The sequence below is a fragment of the Aethalodelphis obliquidens genome, unplaced genomic scaffold (genome assembly GCF_003676395.1).
Source record: "Aethalodelphis obliquidens isolate GAN/ISIS:26980383/991018 unplaced genomic scaffold, ASM367639v1 scaffold24, whole genome shotgun sequence".
NCBI lineage: Eukaryota > Metazoa > Chordata > Mammalia > Artiodactyla > Delphinidae > Aethalodelphis > Aethalodelphis obliquidens.
In genome coordinates this window covers 17,316,769-17,339,813 of record NW_020837968.1, presented here as the reverse complement: position 1 = coordinate 17,339,813, position 23,045 = coordinate 17,316,769, and the positions used below count along the sequence as shown (strand labels likewise).

Here is a 23,045-nt window from a genome sequence, read left to right as displayed (position 1 = left end):
AAAATTAAAAAAAATATGATACACACTATTTATTGTGATCAACAGCTCAGTTTATTAGATGTTTTAATAAAGTAAATCCTTATAGTGAAAACAACATACTAGAAATAGCTTTTGAAAAGCTATTTTTTTATGATATGCTTACAAAGTGTCAGACCTAAGTGAAAACATCCACCACGGTGGTAATACAGTGAACAAGTTTCCTGTGAGTAAAGCTGAATGCTGCACAGACAGGCTGACTGTTTACAGCCAGATTAGCTTCTTGATACCACGAAGATCAGACTTCGAATTTGTAGGAGGGCAGCTTCTGAACGTCGCTGGTCTTTTTAGTAAAAATTCCACTTTCTCAGCTATTCTGGAGTTTCAGAGAGGAATTCCTTTGGCCTTAATGACATTTACTCCAGAACCATGCTGCCTTTTTGATGCCTCTTCACCCTCGAATAGGGACTTATTGTATCATCCGTCACAAAATCATACAGTACTTTTATCCAGGAATTGTAGTGGGGGAGGCTCTCATAGTACTCAGCTGCTATCTTCCTCACCTGGAAGGGAAAATACAGCAAGATGAGTGAGTGCTGAGTCCTATTACAGATGACAGATGAACGTCTGACACACACACTCAGGAGAAACCATGAGACTTTCTCCCGCCTCCCTCTCAAATAAATAAATAAATAAAAGCAGCAGCTTTGGGAATTATAAACAAAAAGCAGCTTCCATTTCAGCAGTAACATATACTTGATCCTCTAGAGTTAATGACGTTCCAACAAGCTCTGAGGGACTAAATATACTGGTTTACTTGTAAAAGTTGGCAGCTGGGATCTTTAACAACAAATACTTGCAATCCAGTCAGCTCACTGCTTTTTAAGTGTGGTACTGCACGGCCGCCACTGTAGGGTTTAAAGGCACCACTTGATCCCCTGCCATTAAGGAACCTACAAATACTGATCAATTATTGTGGCATGCCAGTTAGAAATTAATCACTTATCAAGTGTGCAATTCAGCCATCTCAAGTTGAGAATGTCTTTTAAAAAAATTACTGCCAGTGTGATGAGCAAGCAAAACTAGTTACTGCTGAGTAAGAAAAAATTCTGTGGCTTCAACAAAATGTACAAAAACTACCCTAATAAATCCCAAAGGAAAACAAAAACACAGAATCCAAGATGTTGAAGAGAGACAGCACGAAAAACATAGAAAAAATTAAAGAACCTTGTTATTGTGATAAGAATATTCTAAAATTGATTACAGCGATGGTTGTACAACTCTGAACAATCTAAAAACCATTGAATTTTAAATGGATGAATTGTATCTATGAGTTACATCTCAATAAAGCTGTTAAAAGAAACCTTGCTATACATGCCTGTTAACTAACCACGTGACAGTTATACGCAACATAACTACTGCAGCACAACAACTGTAGAACAAGATACTCCTTGGTATACACCATAGAAAAAGCCGGAAAAGGAAGACTTAAGAGAACTCTGAGAACGTGTGTTAGTTTAGCTAAGCAACAGGAAAACAGTGTGGAATGGAGTGGGAACTCAATACTCACTGATGAACCATGGGCCTTAGGTCAAGTAATGTTTGAGCTGAACAGTTCAGGGACTGTTCAAGAAAATTACAAGTCAAAGTATGTGGTTTATATTGGAAAAAATTAATTATTTTGCTCCGAAGGTGACTGGCTTTCTCCTTAAACCATAACCTCTTAAAATATAAAAATGTACTGTCCTACTCAGGGAAGAGGCAAGCAAAGGTGGGCTGCACTTTTCAGGCCACAATGACACAAAGTAGCTGCACTAGCACCACATTACACCGTTTCAAAGCTGTCTTTGGCCAGTTATGTGGTGCTTTCCCCCATTTTATTTTGAAAAATGTAAAACCGACAGAAAAGTTGAAAGAACAGAAAAACCAACACCCATATGCCCTTCACCTAGGTCCACCAATTGACACTATGTCACGGCCACTTTCTCTCTCTCCATATATAGTACACGCCACATACTTTGCTCTTTCTTTGACGAAAGAAAGCTGCAGACATTATATGAAAACTAACCCCGAATACTTCACCCCTAAATATTCTACACATATCTCCTAAGAACGAGGACATTCCCCAACAAGACCATAATACCATTACCGCACCCAAGAAATTTAACAATGACACAGTATTATGTATCACACGGTCCAGATTCAAAATTTCCCCACTAACTCAATGTCCTTTCTAGATCTTTCTTTCCTCAATTGGCAATCCAATCAATAATCAAACGTTGTATTTCATTGTCATGTTGTATACGAGTCTGCAGACAGTCAACATTTAAAAACTGAAGAGGAAATCTATAAAATGTCGTTGGGTGGATATGATAGCATAAAATACCTGGCTATGGTTCCCTTATATCACAGCTAAAAAAAAAAAAATCAAAAAAACCTGATATTACACATCATACTACTTCCCCTTTTTAGAATTACGGAAACATTTTTTTGGTAATGGAATTGTAAAAGTTATCCATTCTGAGGATGGCAAGTCTAATAAGAGAACTCATCAGAAATACAACTGAAGTTTGGAGAGGATCATCCTGTTTTGGGAAGGGTGAAAGGATGAGTGTCAATGTGCTGTCTTTCATTTACTCCACAAACGACACACTGAAAGTCTATGTGACAGGAAACAGATGGTCCCTACCTGTGGGAAGTCTGTGGTACTGGAAACTGAAGTTCACTTATTTTGCAGAGCAATTATGTAGGACCTCTGTATTTCACAACAAACCAACACAAACCTTAGCTAAGTGTATTCAGCTTAACAGTGATAACGGTTATGTGAACTTTTGCTCCCTTCACAGAGGGAATTCATTCTCTATTTCTGAATTACTTCACATGTTAGCCAATTTTGCAGATCCCCCAACATTCTAAACCAGACGTGTTACCGCTAGGCTTAGGGATCCAGGACAGTGAACTCTTTGTAAAGTTAGGCTGGCCAACTCAGGACTTGGACTCTTGCTGTTTTCTTTGATGAACAGCCTAGATGGACGAAATATACTAGATTCCATGTTAAATGAGCAAGTCAAAAGTAATTTTGATCATATAACCATCAGAAATTAGAACATGTATCAAATCCTTTACTTACCAGGGGAAGGCTTTTTCCGGGAATGTTGGGGAAGTCATGGTGTTCATTATGGTAACCCACATTGAAGGTGAGTAAATTCAGAGGCCCATAGTATGAGTAAGTTTCATGTCCTTTTAAGAACATGTAATGTTCAGCTATAAAATGTCCAGAGATTGGGTGCAAACCTAGGCCAAGTAAGGTTGCCGCCAACATGTAGACTAAAGATTTAATTCCCAAAACGTAGTAAATCGCAACGTCAAAAGTGATCTGGATCACAGTATTGATGATTTCCAGATAAGAAATTGGTTTGGGGTTGATGAACAGAGGCCGAAAAGCATAAAAGAGAGGTTGAAGAATAACCCAGATAAACTTTCTGAAAGTGGTACAGAAGAACCAGCCTTCAAAATCAGTTGGAATATCCACATCGACGCCATCACCACCGAGGTATCGATGATGATCCATGTGATACCTCTTAAAGGAAATTGAATATGGAACACCAATAGGGAGATTAGCAAATATTCCAAACCAACGATTCCTCATAGGTTTGCATTGGCCAAAGGCACTGTTGTGGGAAACTTCATGAATAGCCAGAGTCGTTGAATGATTAATGCAGCTGCCAAAGGCATACGCCCAAAATAGGACCCATTTCCAGTCCAAGTCCTTCACTAAGTAAAATGCAACAAACTGAGTGAGAACCATCAAAATTACAATCCATATCAAGTTGGAATCAGGTTTCATTAAGGATTTTATCTCTGGATACTTTGCTGTAAGGGAAAAACAAACAAAAACTCAGAGACTGAGAAAAGTGCACAATAGTTCTGCAATTATAATTAAACTAACATCAATTACATTAACACATGGATTAATTTTTTTCTTTTTCCAAGTCATTATATGCCCTCTATTAGAGACTTTATCAAATATTTGTCTACTACAGGGAAGGAGTGTATTCAACAGTAAAATTACTAAATACTATGTCACAACAAATTGAGAATTTATGCGGAAAAAAATAAGGCTCAAAATCTAGACTCTCCACAATAACAGAAAGATAGTCACAAATGAGTAAAGATTTCATGTTATCTAGTTGCCTTTTCACTCCTAACAATTTTTTGTATATTAAATTTATAAGTTTTACAAAGTGGTAATCATAATCTGGTAAACCTATGTGTCTGGCAGATTACAGACTATTACAATATGCTTTTATGTAATATATATACAATATACTACATATGCAATATACTTATATATAATATATACATATTATATACACTATATTATATACTTAGATTTCATAATTTCCTTTTTAATGACTAAATCACTTCTAGTTGCCAGTTGTAACTTCTAACCATTTTCCTATTTTTAGACATTTAGATATGTAAATTTTTGCCAATGTAGACTTTTTCTAGTCACCTGGAAATTAGGGTAATTTCCAAAGAACTCTATGGATTCACAACACCACGCCCCCTTCTTTCTTTCTTTTTGCGTTAGAACTGAACAATACTAATCTGTGTTAGATTATTTGTTGAATTCACATGCAAATATCCAAGTATTATGGGAAGGGCCAGTAATAAAAATCTCTGCATTTCAGGCAAGTGTTCCTACAGGCAAATGCAGATTCTTCTCTGTATCCCGGCACTCCAGAGATGGAAGCCCAGATATAATGAACATCTTTTGTTTTGTGTGTTGTCAAGTATGTTTGACCCAGGACAGCAAAAGGAAGAAGGACCTTTTTCTTGGGACAGGTCTTTCAGAGTGTTCTTGAAAAGATTCAGAAAAAAGAAGAGCAGCTTCACCCTCTTTTCCCTAAAGGTGAAATGAAGAATTCAATAAAAGCTTAAAATGCAAGACAGGAAGTTATTTAAGTCTAGTTTTAGATATAAGAAATAAAGGTAGTGTTAATTCGAGGTAATTATTCTTGTTTCTTTCCTTTCCTCTCTTCTGTCTCCACTCCCTAACCTCTCATCTTTGTTGGTATTAGTTCATTTCATCAATGTTAACAATTTTGTAGGCAATAGGCCAAAAAAAATAATCCTTTTGAGGGTTACTTTTTGATTATTGATTACTCAATAGGTTTGCGTCTAAAACTAACTACCCTGGGATAAATGAAAAACTCAAATAAGTCATTCATTAAAATATGGGCATTTTGAGCAGTCCTCCAAACAAGTGTTTAATTCATTGGTGGATAAGTAATAAATCTTTTGTATTAAAATGTGTTATTTCTGTTTAGAGCTCCAGCATTTTTACCTTACATAAAACTAGATTAAATTGACACATCTGACAAGGGATAGAAGATAACACACACTTCATAGTTACACTAAAATCATGAAACAAAGATGGCACATTTTTCTCAGACAAATCAACTTCCTCCAAGTAATTCTGTACCAAATTTTTGCAAAGCTGTAATAGTATATAAAAATCAATACTAGCATGCCAATATAATTAAATGGGGGGAAAGAATAGTCTTTTCAACAAATGGTGCTGGAAAAACTGGTCATCCATGTGCAGAAGAATAAAACTGGACCTCTCTCTTACACCAAACACGAAACTTACAAAAAGGATCTGAGTACTGATACATGCTACAACATGGGTGAACCTTGAAAACATTATGCAAAGTGAAAGAAGTCAGTCACAAAAGACCAAATATTTTATGATTTCATTCATAAGAAACATCCAGAATAAGCAAATCTATAAAAACAGAAAGATTAGTGGTTGCCCAGGACTGGAAGATATGGAGACTGCTTATGAGTATAGGGTTTCTTTTTAGGGTGACTAAAACTTTATAAAATTAGATTGTAGTGATAGTTTAAAACTCTGTGAATACACTATAAAAACTCACTGAATCGTACACTTTAAATGGGTGAACTTTCAGGACTTCCCTGGCGGTCCAGTGGTTAAGACTGCGCTTCCAGTGCAGGGGGAACGGGTTTGATCCCTAGTTGGGGAATTAAGATCCCACATGCCCTGCGGCATGGCCAAAAAAAAAAAAAAGGATGAACTTTATAGTTTGTGAATTATATTTTAATAAGGCTGTTAAAAAAAATGCTGTTTCACTGTGGAAGTACAGCAGTAAAAGGAGCATTTCTTGTGCTTATCTGACCCACTAATAATGGTCTAGTTCCTAGCCTTCATTAATTTCGTACATAAATTTTGTAAATTTAGCATACAGATGGTGGTTGTTAAACAACATATCCATGTTCTCTGGTGTCTCTCTCTCCCCCAAAACCTGATACATTTGAGAAATATCTCACCATTTAAGTATAATTTAAACAAGTCTCCAGATTTTTATCTTTCCTGAGGGTATTCCATCTCCACCCCTGAGATGGAACACTGAGCAGTATTTATTTACACCTGCAGGGAAAATGATGTTTTCATTGAGAAATATGTAGTCCTTCTACTTTCCAAGTGAAACGGTCCAGTGATGATAAGTTTGTGGAAAAAAGGTTCAGTGTTGAGATAAGCATGAACAAGCACCTTTTGACTTCCTTGATTTTCTGAATTTTAAATAGATAGCTAAGTTCCAGTATTCAGGAGTTGGTTTTTATAGCGTGGATACCAGATTATTCTTATGTAATGTATTGATCAGGCATAGATAAAATGTACCATATGCTATCTCCTATGTGTGATTTGCAAAATACACATTTTGATTAAAAATAAAAAGGAAAGCATCCACGAACCAAACTCTCTTAAAAGTATACCCTTAATAGCAACTATAAAGGTTCAAGCTCCCAACTTACTGATTCAATTTTAACAAATCCATTTCAAAGGGATCTACTAACTCTTTTTTTTTTAACAATTTATAAAGTTCTATTACAGTGTAAAATAGTCCCTAGTGTCAGAAGGATATGGATTTAAATCTAGATTCCTCCATTTACTAGATCTGTGACCACATGCTACCAAACTCTGGTTCCACTGTTTGCGGGACTCAAGAGACAAGTATTGGCTGGAAAGGAAAGGTTGCTTTATTCAGGAGGCAGGCAACCTGGAGAAGGTGAACTCTAGTCCAAGAGACAACTCTGAAGGGTCTGCTCGACCATGAAAGTTTTTAAAGGGTTAACTCCTTTCTTTTTGTGAAAACATGAAATTTCTAACTTACCCAACAAAAATCAGGGGCTTGATTTTTCTTTTCATTGCACAAATGGATGCAGAGAAAAAAAACTAGGGGAATACTGTGTATGAGAAAGAATTCCTCCTATTCAATTTACCACCCACTAGTTTCCAGATCTTTGAAACAACAGCAAAGAGGTTAAAAGCAATGCTTTGAAGGTAATCTAACCCAGATCAGAATTCCCCTCTAACGTTTACTTATTCACTCTTACTTCATCTTTAAAACAGGGATAACACCTAATTACTGGCAGGATTAAATTGTGTAATGTTTGTAAAGCACTCAACACAATGCCTAGCTTACCATTAAGAGTTCCCTGGGAGAAATGAGAGAATTCTCTATATAATGTAGAAGCTGCAAATAGCTGAGCGCCTTACACCTCTAGAGAGTTGAATAAGGCCTAGTTAACCTGGTGTAAAGGCCCTAAACTAGCAGTCAGGGGACCAGAAGGCTAATCTTGGCAAGTCTTCCATACTTCAGCCTTTTCGTCCACAAAACTGGGATGGATGAAAAATATATATGAATCTGCCCTTCTTGCATGAGCCTCGTTGAGAGGATCAATGAGAACACCGTGACCGCAGCAGGATCCGGACCCTGGAACGCTTACCTTTCCGGCCCGAGAAGCCCCTGCGGTCAAACGGGTCGGGTACCACGAGTTCCCTCCCCGGCCCAAGGCGGCAGCCGCCGGCGGCAGGATGACCGGCTGGCGCTGACCAACGTCAGCGCGCCCCGCGCGTGGGCCGCCAGATGCTCCAGGACCACGCCCTGCCGCGCACACGCTCGCAGCCTGGCTCTGCCGGGGCCGGCTACCGGGAGAGGGAGAGGAGGAGGAGGGGAGAGGAGGAGGAGGGGGGAGGGGGAGGACGGAGACGGGGAGGAAACGGTGCCGACCGGCGGCACGAGAATTTCCAAGCGAGAGGATCTACCCAAGGGTGGCCTAGTCGCGGGGACTCGGCTCTGAGCAAACCCTGGCCTCGACCGCACGCCCGCGCTTGGGGGCGCGCCTGCGCCTCCCAGCCGAAGGGCCGGGGCTACGCGGTGGGACGGGGGAGCGCGGGGATCCCTCCCTCCCTCCCGCTCCGGCCCAGCGCCTCCCCCGGCTTTTCCCGCGAGGCCAGGCGGCCGGGGCGGCGGGACGCGGCAGGGAGTCGACTCTTAACCGGCCTCGGGCGCGCAAGGGCCGCGCGAGGAAGGCGCGTCCCGGTAGCGGGAGGCCGCGCACGCACATAACGGGGCGCGGGCCCGGACCTCACCCAGGATCTCCTGGCGCCGAGTGGCGTGGGGCTGGTCGGTGTAGACCCACTCGAAGTCTTCCCGCGAAACGCGGTTCCCCATGGCGGCGGCGGCTTGCGGGCCAGCTGCCGGCTCTCGCTCCTGGCCGGGATCCTCCGAAGCTGAGGCGGAGATGAAAGCGAAGGCGGCGGCTCCGCGACTAGTGTCAGCTGGCTGCTGTGGAGCCGGAGAGCAGTCGCCGAACGGGGCGGAGCCTCGAGGCCCCGCCCATCCGGCCCCAACCACCACCACGCCCGCCCCAGAGCGCGGCAGGCCGGGCGGAGGCCCCAGTGGTGGACGGGATTCCGCGGCTCACTGGCTGGGGGTTCTGAGATTCTGTGAGTCGGCGACCGGCTGAGACCGAGTTCCTGCAAGTCCCGGCTCCTTGCGGCCTGTCCTGCGCGGTGCCGGTGCCCAAGGCCGGAAAAAGGTGAAAAAGGAAAGAAAGGTCTCGAGTTAAATAAGACTGCTTTTTAGCGCCTCGGGGGAAGGCCGGAGCTCGATCACGAGGATCCTTGGTCATAAATAAATGGCGACTCGCCCAAATGTTTGATTTTGAAAAGCAGCTTATCCACTGAGCCGTTTTTGGCTGCCTCCTGGAAGTAATACCTCAGGAAAAAATGCGGAGCTTGTAGTGATTAAGAGCTAATTAAGAAAAAGGAAATCACTGTTGTTGAGAGTGAAAAATGATGAGGAATTTGTTGTTTTCCCTGAATTATTCTTGTGTGACTATTTCTCTTACAAGGTGATTGCTCAGCCATACATCTGTCACAGAAGTCGTTTGAACCACCACCTCCTTCTGAAAGAGAGGACATTTTGTTTCAAAATTAATTACCACTTTTCCATTAAAAAAGAAACTTTGACTAAGATTACAAAAAGGAAGATAACCAACAGGGTGTTCTTATAATAAAAGAACACCACACACACACACACACACACACACACACACACACACACACACAAAATCACAACGAAATCTGATCAAACCCCTAGATCCAACTACTAATGTATAGAAAATAGAACAGAGGAGCATGTTAAACTACACCATAGAGATAGAATCAGCAAGATCTTGACTGTGGGAAACTCTACAGGACAACATCCTGGGTACTTTAATAAATAAAACGCAAGGGAAACAAAAGAGGGAAAACCTACAGATTAAAAGGGGCTTTAAAAACATCAATCGACTGCAACGTATTGCTCTTATTTAGATTGTAATTCAAATTGTCAAAAGCTTTTAAAATTGACATGAGATCATTTAACTCAGATATCGATTAGATGTGTGATGATATTGAGAAATTATTGTTAATTTAAGTGTGATAATAGTGTTATGATTACAGTTGTTTTTGTTTTTGTTTTTTTTTGAAGTCCATATCTATTAGCGTTTCATACCAGGGGAAAAAAAAAAAACCTCAGACAAACTAAAACAAACACATAATGGCACATGCGATTAACCTTACTATGCTATGCCACACTAAAAAAAAAAAATGAGTAAGGTCTTTATGTCTTAATAGATCTCCAAAACGTACTGTTAAATGCAAAACACTGGGTATGGGCTGGGGCGTGGAGTATATTTCATACACAATACATATATAATATGTGTTTTCTTGGATATGGTTTAGAAAGACAATATAGGTTTAGAAAGACAACCAAGAAATGATTATTATTGTAAGAGAGTAAGTGGGAATCTAGGGGAAAGGGTTGGGAGGGAATGTTTTCACTTAATCTTTTTCACCTTTTACATTTGAATTGAATGTGGATTTTGACATTCTAAAGAAAAGGAAAAGAATTCGGCTACAGGATTTGTGTGGGGATTAACAAGTATTTTCATTACACATAGGCATGTTTCTTTAGTGTGGACTTCTTTTAGCGTGGACTTTTAAAAGTTTTTAATGTGTTATCTTTCATATCTTTTCCTTACTCCTGCCAGGTAGTTCATCTTGAAGCAATCATACCAGTTATTCTAGAAAGGCACTATCCAGTCTGCTGTTAAAACCTGTGGGTGAGGACTTCCTGGTGGCGCAGTGGTTAAGAATCCGCCTACCAGTGCAGGGGACACGGGTTCGAGCCCTGGTCCGTGAAGATCCCATATGCCAAGGAGCAACTAGGCCCGTGTGCCACAACTACTGAGCCTGAGCTCTAGAGCCCACGTGCCACAACTACTGAAGCCCGCGCGCCTAGAGCCCGTGCTCTGCAAAAAGAGAAGCCACAGCAATGAGAAGCCTGCACACCGCAACAAAGTGTAGCCTCCGCTCACCGCAGCTAGAGAAAGCCCACGTGCAGCAACGAAGACCCAACACAGCCAAAAGTAAGTAAATTAAAAAAAAAAAAAAAAAAGCTGTGGGAGAATCCCAGTAGTTCCTGGTGATATTGGGAAATATCAGACAATGTAGTTTTCAGAAGAGGGCAGCCATACTTTTGAAATCAAGGTGTTCTTCCATGTGGATTTTTCATTTTCCATTTTTTAAAATTTTTGAGTGGGCAATTCATTTTTTAAAAATTGAGGTATAATTGATTTGCAGTATTGTTTCAGGTATACAGCAAAATAATTCAGTTATATATATAAATATATTTTCAGATTATTTTCCATTATAGATTATTACAAGATATTGAATATAGTTCCCTGTGTAAATTCTTGTTGCTTATCTATTTTATATATAGTCGAATCTGTTAATCCCATACTCCAAATTTATCCTCCCTGTCTCCTTCCCCTTTGGTAACCATAAGTTTATTTTCTATGTCTTTGAGTCTGTTTCTGTTTTATTAATAGATTCATTTGTATTATGTTTTAGATTCCACATATAAGTGATATCATATAATATTTGTCTTTCTCTTTCTGACTTCAGTTAGTATGATAATCTCTAGGTCCATTGATGTTGCAGCAAATGGCAATATTTCATTCTTTTTTATGGCTGAGTAATATTCCATTGCATATATATACTACATCTTGTTTATCCATTTATCTGTTGATGGATACTTAGGTTGCTTCCATGTCTTGGCTATTATAAACAGTGCTGCTGTGAACATTGGGGTACATGTATCTTTTTTTTTCCCTCTTAACTTCAAATATATCATTTATTTGTCTTTTTGTTTGTTTATTTGAGTTCTAATGAACAAGAAACTTTGGGAAGGAAAAGCAAATAACATTCTTACCTGAGTAATCAGATCATAGTATTAATGGTTAATTAAATTATACTTAATACTCTTGGAGGTTACAAACCCTTAGAAAATATTATGAAAACTATCTTCTTTCCAGAGAAACACACATACACAAAATGTAGTATACAATTTTGGGGAGCAGGTAGTATTTACATACTTTTTGAAGCCCATCACAACTTAGTTTTCTGAGTTCAGGTTAGGAACTCCTGGTTAAATAATCTTTAAGATCCTTTCCGGTTGTGTTCTCCTAAGATAAGACAAGTGCCAGTCTTGTATCCTTACCTGTACATGGCACCAATCGCTTCGTCTTTGTCTTCCCAACAAATTCTATACAGAAAGAAAAAAAATTGAACGGCAAGTCTTCTTGTCTATTTCACACTTGGGAAACTTGGATCTGCAGCTCTACCTTGGTGAGGTCCAACTATTTGGATCAACTTTTGATTATTTTATTTTTTAATTAATTTTTATTGGAGTATAGTTGCTTTACAATGTTGTATTAGTTTCTGCTGCCCAGCAAAATGAGTCAGCCGTACACATACATATATCCCTTCCCTTTTGGACTTTCTTCCCATTCAGATCACCACAGTGCATTAAGTTCCCCGTGCTATATGGTATATTCTCATTAGCTATTTATTTTATACATAGTATCAATAGTGTATATGTGTCAATCCCAATCTCCCAATTCCTCCCACCCCACTTCCCCCTTGGTATCCATAGATTTGTTCTCTATTTCTGCTTTGCAAATAGGATCATCCATACCATTTTTCTAGATTCCACATATATGTGTTAATATACAATATTTGTTTTTCTCTCTCTGACTTACTTCACTCTGTATGACAGTCTCTAGGTCCGTCCACATCTCTACAAATGACCCAATTTCATTCCTTTTTATGGCTGAGTAATATTCCATTGTATATATGTACCACATTTTGTTTATTCATTTATCTATTGTTGGATACTTAACTTACTTCCATTTCTTGGCTATTATAAATAGTGCTGCTGTGAACATTGCGGTATATATATATCTTTTTGAATTAGAGCTTTCATCTTTTCTGGATATGTGCCCAGTAGTGGGACTGCTGGGTCGTATGGTAGTTCTATTTGTAGTTTTTTAAGGAACCTCCATACTGTTTTCCATAGTGGCTGTATCAATTTACATTCCCACCAACAGTGTAGGAGGGTTCCCTTTTCTCTACACTGTCTCTAGCATTTATTATTTGTAGACTTTTTGATGATAGCCATTCTGACTGGTGTGAAGTGATTCCTCATTGTAGTTTTGATTTGCACTTCTCTAATAATTAGCAACATTGAGCATTTTTTCATGTGCCTGTTGGCCATCTGTATGTCTTCTCTGGAGAAATGTCTATTTAGGTCTTCTGCCTATTTTTTGATTGGGTTGTTTGCTTTTTTTGATATTGAGTTGTATGAGCTGTATGTATATTTTGGAAATTAACCCCTTGTCGGTCATATCATTTGCAAATATTTTCTCCCATTCCGTAGGTTGTCTTTTTGTTTTATTGATGGTTTCCTTTGCTGTACAAAAGCTTTTTAAGTTTGATTAGGTCCCATTTGTTTATTTTTGCTTCTTTTTAAATTTGCCTTGGGAGACAATTTAAGAAAATATTGCTATGATCTATGTCAGAGAATGTTTTGCCTATGTTCTCTTCTGGGAGTTTTATGGTCTTCTATTTAGGTCTTGTCTTATATTTAGATCTTTAAACTATATTGAGTTTATTTTTGTATATGGTGTGAGGGAGTGTTCTAATTTCAGCAGTTCATTTGCTGAAGCCTGAAAGATACATTTATGATAACATAAAAAAAGTACCTAGAAACAAATCTAACAAAAGATGTGTAAGATCTTCAAAAGAAAATAATAACACTTTATTGAAAGACATAAAAGACTTAAATAAATTGTGAAATAGACCATGTCTATGGATTGAAAGACTAAATACCACAAAGGTGTCAATTCTCCCCACTCTTACAATTCATCTACAAATTTAATATATTTTAATAAAAATTCAAATGGGTTTTGGTGGAACTTGATAAGCTGATTTTAAATTTATATTGAAGAGTAAAAGGGTCAAGAATAGCCAAGGCATATCAATAAAAGAACAAGGTAAGTGGACTTAGTTCACCAGATAAAAAAATTCTTATAGGGCTTCCCTGGTGGCACAGTGGTTGAGAGTCCGCCTGCCGATGCAGGGGACGCGGGTTCGTGCCCTGGCCCAGGAAGATCCCACATGCTGCGGAGCGGCTGGGCCCGTGAGCCATGGCCGCTGAGCCTGCGCGTCCGGAGCCTGTGCTCCGCAATGGGAGAGGCCACAACAGTGAGAGGCCCGCGTACTATAAAAATAAATAAATTAATAAATAAAGATAGCATATTAATAATACAGTGTAGTATAATATAGATAGCATAGTATTAATTCAGGGATAAATAATATAATAATGAGACAGAATAGAGGGTGCAGAAATAAATCCTATCAGTATATAGAAATATAAAATCAGTGAGGAAAAGGGAAGATTTTCAATAAAAATGGTGCTGGGATAATTGGTTATCAATATGAGAAAACATGAGATTGAAGCCACCTCATATTTTACACTAAAATTAGTTCAACGCATCTTATAGACTTAAATGTGGAAGGTTAAACGAAGAAGATTTTGAATTAGGAAGAAAATATTATTTAGGGAAGTTTAGAAAAGTGATTTCTTAAAAGAAGACACAAAAGGCACAAACGATCAAGAAAACATATTTTGAAAGTAGACTACTTCATTAACTGTAGAAACTGTTCATCAAAAGTCATCATAAAGAGTGAAAAGACAGGATTTCCCTGGTGGTGCAGTGGTTAAGAATCAGCCTGTCAATGCAGGGGACACAGCTTCAATCCCTGGTCCGGGAAGATCCCATATGTTGCGGAGCAACTAAACCTGTGCGCCACGAATACTGAGCCTGCACTCTAGAGTCCGTGAGCCACACTACTGAGCCCACGTGCCACAACTACTGAAGCTGTGTGCACTAGAGCCCGTGCTCCACAACAAGAGAAGCCACTGCAATGAGAAGCCCACGCACCACAACGAAGAGCAGCCCCTGTTCACCACAACTAAAAAAAGCCCAGGCGCAGCAACGAAGACCCAACACAGGCAAAAAAAAAAGAGTGAAAAGACAAACTATAAACAGAGAGAAGAGTTTGTATGTATAAATACATACATTTATTGATTGTATGTTTTTCCAACACATACAATCAATAAATGACAAGTATTCAAAATATATAAAGAACTCTTAAGAATTAAAAAGAAAAGGAGGGCAGACTATAGAAAAAAGAAAAAAATAATAATTTAACAGAAAAGGAAGCACTAATGGTGTATCAGTCAGAGTCTAACCTGAAAAACAGACACCGCGTCAAGTACTTACAGCAGAGGGAATTTAATGCAAGGCACTAGTTATACAGGTGACGGAGGAGTTGAGAGGCAAATGGGATAGTGAGGACAATGTGGGAAACCACTCTCATCCCCTCAGCTGGGCCGACAAATGTAGGAGAAAATGTTCTAGGACCCCAGAAGGCAACATTATCCAGTGAAAGCTGAAATCGCCGTGGGCATGTCTGGGAAGAGCTCAAGTCACAACCACAGCAGGCAAAGCCCAGGGTAAAGAAGGGAGGGGAGAAATCCCTGGCTTCGCTCTCCTGCCTTCAAGTGTCCTCCACAGTGCGGGGGACACTATTAGCCAAATTCAGCCAGAATCCAGCTGACATGGGAGCCCACAAGGGTGAGCCCCTCTGCCGTGCACTGCAGGAAAACATGAGGAATGGATCTGAGGGCACACAGGCATAAACTAGCACAAATGACCCAGGATGAGGTGAAAAATGTTCAACCTTATTACATATCAAGGACAGGCAATTAAACTCCACAATAAAATACTATTTTAGAAGCTCTCCTTTCCAGCAAAACAACTATAACCGGTGAAAGTTTTAGAACACAACAGCTATTTAAAGTCTCTGGAAGGTGCCCTATGGGCGTATAGCAAATGAAATATTTATTCAAGAAAATCTACTAAATCTCAGTAACAACAAGAAATGTCTATGGTACCTGAACCATGACCTACTCATTCTCCCCTTAACCCAAGCTCAGCATAACAGATGCTCCTCTCCAGGTAGCTGTGGCCAAGAAGATAAGGCTCCCTATTCCCCCAGCTCCCAGTCAAGGGCTATGGTGTCCTCCCAGGAGGGGCAGGTTGCCAGCATTTCTCATGCTTCCACCTCAAGCCCCTCACCTCAGTTCCATGTTGCAGAGGCTAAATTCCAGGAGAATGTAGCCAGGAAGTCAAGGGTCCATTCATCCACTCAGCCATCTCATAGGGTGGAGGCTCTACAACAGTTGCGGCAGACTGAGAATATTGGGCCCTCATTTATCCTCACTTCAATTTGCTTGTATCCCTGGAAGGGGACTCAAATTTAACTGGATCAGATTTTGGAGCAAATTATGCTCAAGGACATTACCAAAAATAATAGAGCTATCAGCCAGCAATTAGAGAAACCTAACAGCTGGGTGTAACACAAACAGAAGCAGACATCTTAACAGACCAGGGAAATCCAAAAAAGAGGGGACATATGTATACATATAGCTGATTCACTTTGCTGTAAGCAGAAGCTAATCCAACATTGTAAAGCAACTCTTTGGATTTCTTTTGCATTTAGGTTGTACACTTTTCTTATTTGAAAACTTGTTCTTATTGCTGAATCAAAGTTTATGCTAAAACATTTTCAGACTCACTTTGGAGAGATTAGCAGCAGATGACAGATTGGTGCCTGTAGTAGTAGTTTCTAGCACAAACTCACCGACTGCATAAACTTTGATTCAGCAATAAGAACGAGTTTTCAAATAAGAAAAGTGTACAACCTAAATGCAAAGGAAATCCAAAAAAGAGAGGATATATGTATATGTATAGCTGATTCACTTTGCTGTAAGTAGAAGCTAATATAACATCGTAAAGCAACTATACTCCAATAAAAATTAATTAAAAAAATAAATAAAAATAAAATTATATTTTTAAATGCAAAGAACAAAACAAAAACAACAAAAAAAAGAAAAGCGTACAACCAGTTCAGGTTGGCCTTTGAAGTGATGTTACTATAAGCAAAAAATGCTGACCTATGATGGGTCCATGCACGCTACAGAAGATACAGAGCAGAGTTGCTTGCGTCTTCTTTCACCTATGTCACTATTTGGAAAATAGGGGTAAAGTGATACTTTTCTGTAGAAAAACACTTTAGAAGAAACTACTCTTGTGGCAAAATTGCTGAAGGAGCAGACTGGTGGAAAAGGCCATCATATTTCCCAAATGTATTTCTTTCTGTCAACCCTAGAGGCATTGAAGAGACACAGGCTGTAAGTTAAAGCAAAAAATCAGTGTGTCAGGAGGGAATCTTATGAGAAAGTCCTGCAAGCATGACTCTGCCTCCCACTCACGTGGGCTTTCACTTGTTTCTGCTGAAAGGAGCCAGACGCCTTTGCTTCCTGATAGTCTGGTACCACAGAAAAGTACGTATGCATTTTCAGTGTATGCAGGAATCAATGTCAAGTCTCTGCTCACCTGCAGATATGAAATCAGAGAGAGGGAATTCAAACTTGTGGACTGTGTGATAGGTTTTGTGAGAATATCTCTAGGCAGCAAGTTTAGAAGTATAATCCTAAGTATATTAGAGCTGGATACAAATTTGGCTTTCCTTTTGTTTAAGAGTTTTATCAGAGGCTCCAAAACTGTGAACAGGAGGGGATCAGATGTGCCACGTAGGTCATGCTCAAAGATGATGAATACATTTTGCTATTATTAGCTTATCACCCCCCTGAAGTGTAAGAAGAATCAAAGAGACTAATCCTGAAAGGTAAGAGAGGGGAATTGCTTGGCAGTCCAGTTGTTAGGACTTGACACTTTCACTGCTGGGGGCCGGGGCTCAATCCCTGGTCTGGGAACTAAGATCCCATAAGCTGCATGGCGTGGCCAAAAAAATAAAATAAAATAAAGAAAAAAAAATCATTGGAAAAAAAAAAAAGGAAGGTAATAGAATTTCTTTAGAGTGAGTTGGTGGTGGGCTGGGCGTCTCTTCTCTGCACGCTTTGTTAATCCCGGCCAAGTGAGGAGGGTTTCATGGAACCAACCCTAGAACTTGACTTTTGTGTCTGGGGACACACGAGGCTGGTCTCCGGCTCGGGCCTGACGATGCCTAAAGGTGAGAGGTACTCGGGAGCTGTCTGTGGACAGAGGGTCTCTGCAGGTTGTGGCTTTGCCAGTAAGTGAATCAGGCGAGGTGAGCCAAATTACCACCATTTGACAAGGGCTGGATTTGCACCTTCATGGTTGCTGGCGTAACAGAGGAAAATTGTACCAGTAATGTGGGAGTCTGTCCTTTTTAAAAAAAATCTGCCTTATCACCACCCCTCCATCTCCCCACCCTCCTCTCCCCCAAGTTAGATGCCACAGAGTCCTGCAAGAGGGGGCAGAGGAAAAGCCAGGAAGAGAGAAGAAACAGAAGACATCCTCCTCCCGGCCCTTTTCCATTGTAAACATCTAAGCCTAAATTAGGCCTGACCGGTAGAAAGAGGAAAGAAGCTTTTAGTCCAGTGAGACAATATCATGTTTATTGGGATCAGACTGCAGTTTTAAATACCCACATAAAGGGAATTAATTTGGTTAGTGACCAAGAGAAGCTGAAAGGCTCTGAGCTCTGCTTGAGACTTATCTGAGTCAGGGCAGAACAATTCAGCAGAACGGGGTGAATGACAGTTATCGAAGAAAACGTAATCTGCTCCTGTCAGCACCCTTCCACGTCCAGCTCATCCAAAAGCGGTTATGTTCTGATGACTCTTGCATCCTCCAGCAGCTACAGCTTATGCAAAAGCAAAGTCATGATCTGGAAGAGGGGCAAAGGGCAAAGGCTAGAGAGAAAAGTCCTGGACTTCAGACTTCTGATGAGATATGTCACACACTCCCTGCGTTGTACGTTGTACGTATGAGGAAGTTAGCACCTGGAGAGGGTAAGTGATGTATCTTAGATCACACAGCTCACATAGTGGCAGACCCTAAGAAGGAACCAAGGCTGTCTGGCTTCACATCCCAAATGGAAGAAGGAATGATCTGGAAGGGACGTGCACTGTGGCGAAGGCAGGGCTCAAGACCCAGTGAACACCACGAACCGGTGACAGAACAGTTCATAGGGTGAAGTAGTTTTATCATCTGTGTGAAGCCAACCATACACATGAGTGGAGGAAATGGTGTGTAGCTTTTTTTTTTTAATTAATTAATTAATTTATTTTTGGCTGTGTTGGGTCTTCGTTGCTGTGCATGGGCTTTCTCTAGTTGAGGCGACTGGGGGCTACTCTTTCTTGTGGTGCACGGGCTTCTCATTGTTGTGGCTTCTCTTGTTCTGGAGCATGGGCTCTAGTGCACACGAGCTTCAGTAGTTGTGGCGCGTGGGCTCAGTAGTTGTGGCGCACGGGCTTAGTTGCTCCATAGCATGTGGGATCTTCCTGGACCAGAGCTCGAACCTGTGTCCCTTGCATTGGCAGGCGGATTCTTAACCACTGCACCACCAGGGAAGCCCTGGTGTGTAGCTTTTATTCTTCCAGAGTCTGGAAGTGACTGTGTTTGATAATAAACTTACAAGGGACTTAGGGCTTTTCCAGGCTTTGGGTTTTCTAGAAAACAGAGGCTGTTTTCTAGGCTTTTATAATACATATCCAAAATAAAACCATAAAAGGCCCACACCTTCCTAAAAATACTATGTTTCTTGTCTACTGATGCCTGGAGAGGCATTAGAATTTGTGCAGACCATCGTGGGAAAAAAAAATAGAAAGAAAGAAAAAAAGGAAATATTTTTACATTATTGCCCATAAAATGCGTAGAACCTGAACATGAAAATAAAGAAATTATTTCTTCTTCTGGCAGATGTGTAAAGGAGATTGTTTGCTGTTTTTATCCTCAACACTTCTGACACCAAGTAAGAGGTTTTTTTCCTCCTGACAAGAAGTATGTGGTGGACTTCCCTGGTGGTGCAGTGGTTAAGAATCCGCCTGCCAATTCAGGCGACCCGAGTTTGATCCCTGGTCCAGGAAGATCCCACATGCTCCGGAGCAACCAAGCCCGTGCGCCACAACTACTGAGCCTGCACTCTAGAGCCTGCGAGCCACAACTACTCAGCCCGTGTGCCACAACTACTGAGCCCACGTGCCACAACTACTGAAGCCCGTGCGCCTAGAGCCCGTGCTCCACAACAAGAGAAGCCACTGCAATGAGAAGCCCGCGCACCACAACGAAGAGTAGCCCCCACTTGCTGCAGCTAGAGAAAGCCCACATGCAGCAACGGAGACCCAACGCAGCCAATAAACAAACAAACAAAGAAATATGTGGTGTCTTTTCCAACACCATTTCTTCAGCTTACTGACACTAACTACCTGGAATTAGCATCAGATTCCACAGATTTAAGGGCTCAGTCCCACTAGGTGGTCCTCCACTTCAGATGTCAGTTACAAGTCCCTGGCCTCCTGAACTTTGGACCAACCCCAGCTATAAGTTGGGGGTTCCCATAAACCTCTCCTCAGGTTTGATTATTTGCTAGAATGACTCACAGAACTCAGGAAAGTACTTTACTTATTATTACTGGTTTATTATAAAGGATATAACTGGGGAACATCCAGATGGGAGAGACACATAGGGCAAAGTGGTGGGCTTGGGGAGAGGCATGGATCTCCCATGCTGCAAGCTCTTTGAACTCCATCCTTTAAGGGGTTTTATTAAGGGTTCATTCCAAAGGTATGATCGATGAAATCATTGGCTATTGTTGATTGATTCAATCACCAGTCCCTTTCCCCTCCCCAGATATTAGGAGGTGAGCCTGAAAGTTCTAACCCTAATCATGCTTTTCTTTCTGGTGACAAGGCCCCAACCTGAAGCCATCTAGGGCCCTGCCAAGAAACACTTCATTAGAAAAAAAGACACTCCCACCCCTCAGGGTGTTCCAAGCCATTTAGGAGCTCTGTGTCAAAAACCAAGGATAGGGCTTCCCTGGTGGCGCAGTGGTTAAAAATCCGCCTGCCAATGCAGGGGACACGGGTTCGATCCCCAGTCCGGGAAGATCCCACATGCCACAGAGCAACTAAGCCCATGCGCCACAACTACTGGGCCTGCACTCTAGACCCCACGAGCTACAACTACTGAAGCCCGCATGCCTAGAGCCCGTGCTCCACAACAAGAGAAGCCACCACAGTGAGAAGCCTGCGCACCGCAACGAAGAGTAGCCCCTGCTCGCCACAACTAGAGAAAGCCCGAGCACAGCAACGAAGACCCAACACAGCCAAAAATAAAAACAAATAAATACATTTATTTAAAAAAAAAAGAACCAGGGTTAAAGATCAAATATATATATTTCCTATTGTGTCACAGGAGCAGGTACTCTTTAGCCACTCTTGCTAAAAAAGGTTCTCCACATTGGACATTCAGAGAGACATATACTCTCCCTCAGTCCTGAAGAGGATGCTATTTACCATGCCTATCAGGCTCAGGAGGTACAAGTGCTCTAATAATTTTTCAATGCACTTCTGGTGACATGCTTTGAAATGATTTTGATTATACAAGGAGTTTCTCTCCATGGCTGACCAATGTGTTATTTGAAGAACAGGTTAAATCTTGTGCAAAGGAGTCTTAATCATCTTATCATCTTACCACGAACAATTGATATAAATAGCAATTCCTTGAAACCGCAAACTTTGAGGCCCATAATCTTTGGGAACACCAGCAGACAACATACTCAGGCACCATTCCCTTCCCCAGGCTTGCCCTTGCAAGCATTCATCTATGCTGTGTGGTCAGATAAGGGAATCAACTAATTTCACATATTTTACCTTTGTTAATTAAGCTGAGATTTGTCCTACTGATAAACATAGATATCCTGGAGTATCTGGAGTTACTTCAGGGTGAGATGAATCATCACCATTCCAACCTCCACCTGTGGCCAATTGCTTATATTTTTCTATTTTTTCCCCTAGGCAGTTATTTTCTTTAAATTATATTTTTAAGCCAAAGAATTGCCCCTCCTTCCCTACATGAAAGTCTGATTAAAAATGCAACTGTTGTGGTTAAAGTTTAAAAGTTGAGCAGACATAGAGACAGAAAAAATAATAGAGGTTAACAGAGGCAAAGGAAGGGGGGAATGGGGAGTACTTTTTTAATGGGTACAGAGTTTCTGTTTGGGATGATAAAAAAAAGTTCTGGAAATGGATAGCAGTGATGGTTGTACCACATTGTGAATATAGTTAACACCACTGAATTGTATGTTTAAAGATGGTTAAAATGGTAAATTTTATGTATATTTTACAACAATAAGAAAAAATGAATAGGACCTCAAAGAAATGTGGGACACCATTAAGGTCATCAACATGCATGTAATAGAAATACTGGAAGGGGAGGAGAAAAAGAAGCAGGAAAAAGTTTTTTTAAAAAATAGCTGAAAATTATACCTTAAAAAAAAGGGTTTTGTTGCATAGCTTCTTAAGCCTTTGCATTATATACAGGTATATATTCAGTAATTCTTAGCTTCACTTTCTAAAAAAAAAAAAAATTTATTTATTTATTTATTTTTGGCTGCTTTGGGTCTTCGTTGGTGTCCGCGGGCTTTCTCTAGTTGCGGCGAGCGGGGGCTACTCTTCGTTGCGGTGTGCAGGCTTCTCACCGCAGTGGCCTCTCTTGTTGCGGAGCACAGGCTCTAGGCATGTGGGCTTCAGCAGTTGTGACACGCGGGCTCAGTAGTTGTGGCTTGCGGGCTCTAGAGTGCAGGCTCAGTAGTTGTGGCACATGGGCCTAGTTGCTCCACGACATGTGGGATCTTCCTGGACCAGGGCTCGAACATGTGTCCCCTGCATTGGCAGGTGGATTCTTAACCACTGCACCACCAGGGAAGCCCCTTAGCTTGACTTTTTTATGCATTATTTTTGCAATACATTATGGGTTTTTGAAATGTATTGTTTTTGTCTAATTTAATAATTCTTTGTACATTTTCCATTTAGGTCCTCCTTTATTGTTTAACCTTTATTGTTAACCTTTAACTGTCTCATTTTTATAACTTTTTTGAGAGCGAGTACTGCCCTTACAATCTGTATCAGCAAGAAGGAAGGACTCTAAGGTTCTTTCTGGCAGTGGAGGTGGTGGGGAAGCAGAACCATCTTGGTGTAGATCTATGAAACGAAGAGTATACAGCAAAGAAAAAAAAATCAACCAATTAAAAGATCCCTTTGAGACAAAAGATCCCTTTGAGACAACCAATTAAAAGATCCCTTTGAGACAAATATCATATGGTATTGCTTATACGTGGAATCTAAAAAGATGGTGCAAATGAACTTATTCACAAAACAGAAATAGAGTCACAGATGTAGAAAACAACCTTATGG

The 23,045-nt window shown here is 40.6% G+C and overlaps 1 protein-coding gene across 2 annotated transcripts; it reads right to left on the bottom strand.

The window, feature by feature from the left end:
- Positions 1 to 32: 32 nt before the first annotated feature.
- DEGS1 (delta 4-desaturase, sphingolipid 1) lies at positions 33 to 8,619 on the bottom strand. Of its 2 annotated transcripts, none has more exons than XM_027122282.1 (3): positions 8,438 to 8,619; positions 3,107 to 3,849; positions 33 to 539 (listed from the first exon to the last, which is right to left on the bottom strand). In XM_027122282.1, exons 1-3 carry the CDS (start codon positions 8,517 to 8,519, stop codon positions 393 to 395), a joined length of 972 nt encoding a protein of 323 aa, XP_026978083.1. In that variant the 5' UTR covers positions 8,520 to 8,619; the 3' UTR covers positions 33 to 392. The 2 variants fall into 2 exon arrangements, with proteins under 2 accessions (XP_026978083.1, XP_026978084.1); XM_027122283.1 differs by lacking the exon at positions 8,438 to 8,619 and adding an exon at positions 7,792 to 8,222.
- Between the last annotated feature and the right edge of the window lie 14,426 nt (positions 8,620 to 23,045).

Bases quoted from the DNA above. Each gene is read 5' to 3' on its own strand.
- DEGS1 (XM_027122282.1), bottom strand. From the start codon at position 8,519: ATGGGGAACCGCGTTTCGCGGGAAGACTTCGAGTGGGTCTACACCGAC. The intron at 3,850-8,437 runs GTGAGGTCCGGG...TTTCCCTTACAG, and splicing joins TCGGCGCCAGGAGATCCTGG to CAAAGTATCCAGAGATAAAA. The intron at 540-3,106 runs GTAAGTAAAGGA...TTTCCCTTCCAG, and splicing joins CCGGAAAAAGCCTTCCCCTG to GTGAGGAAGATAGCAGCTGA.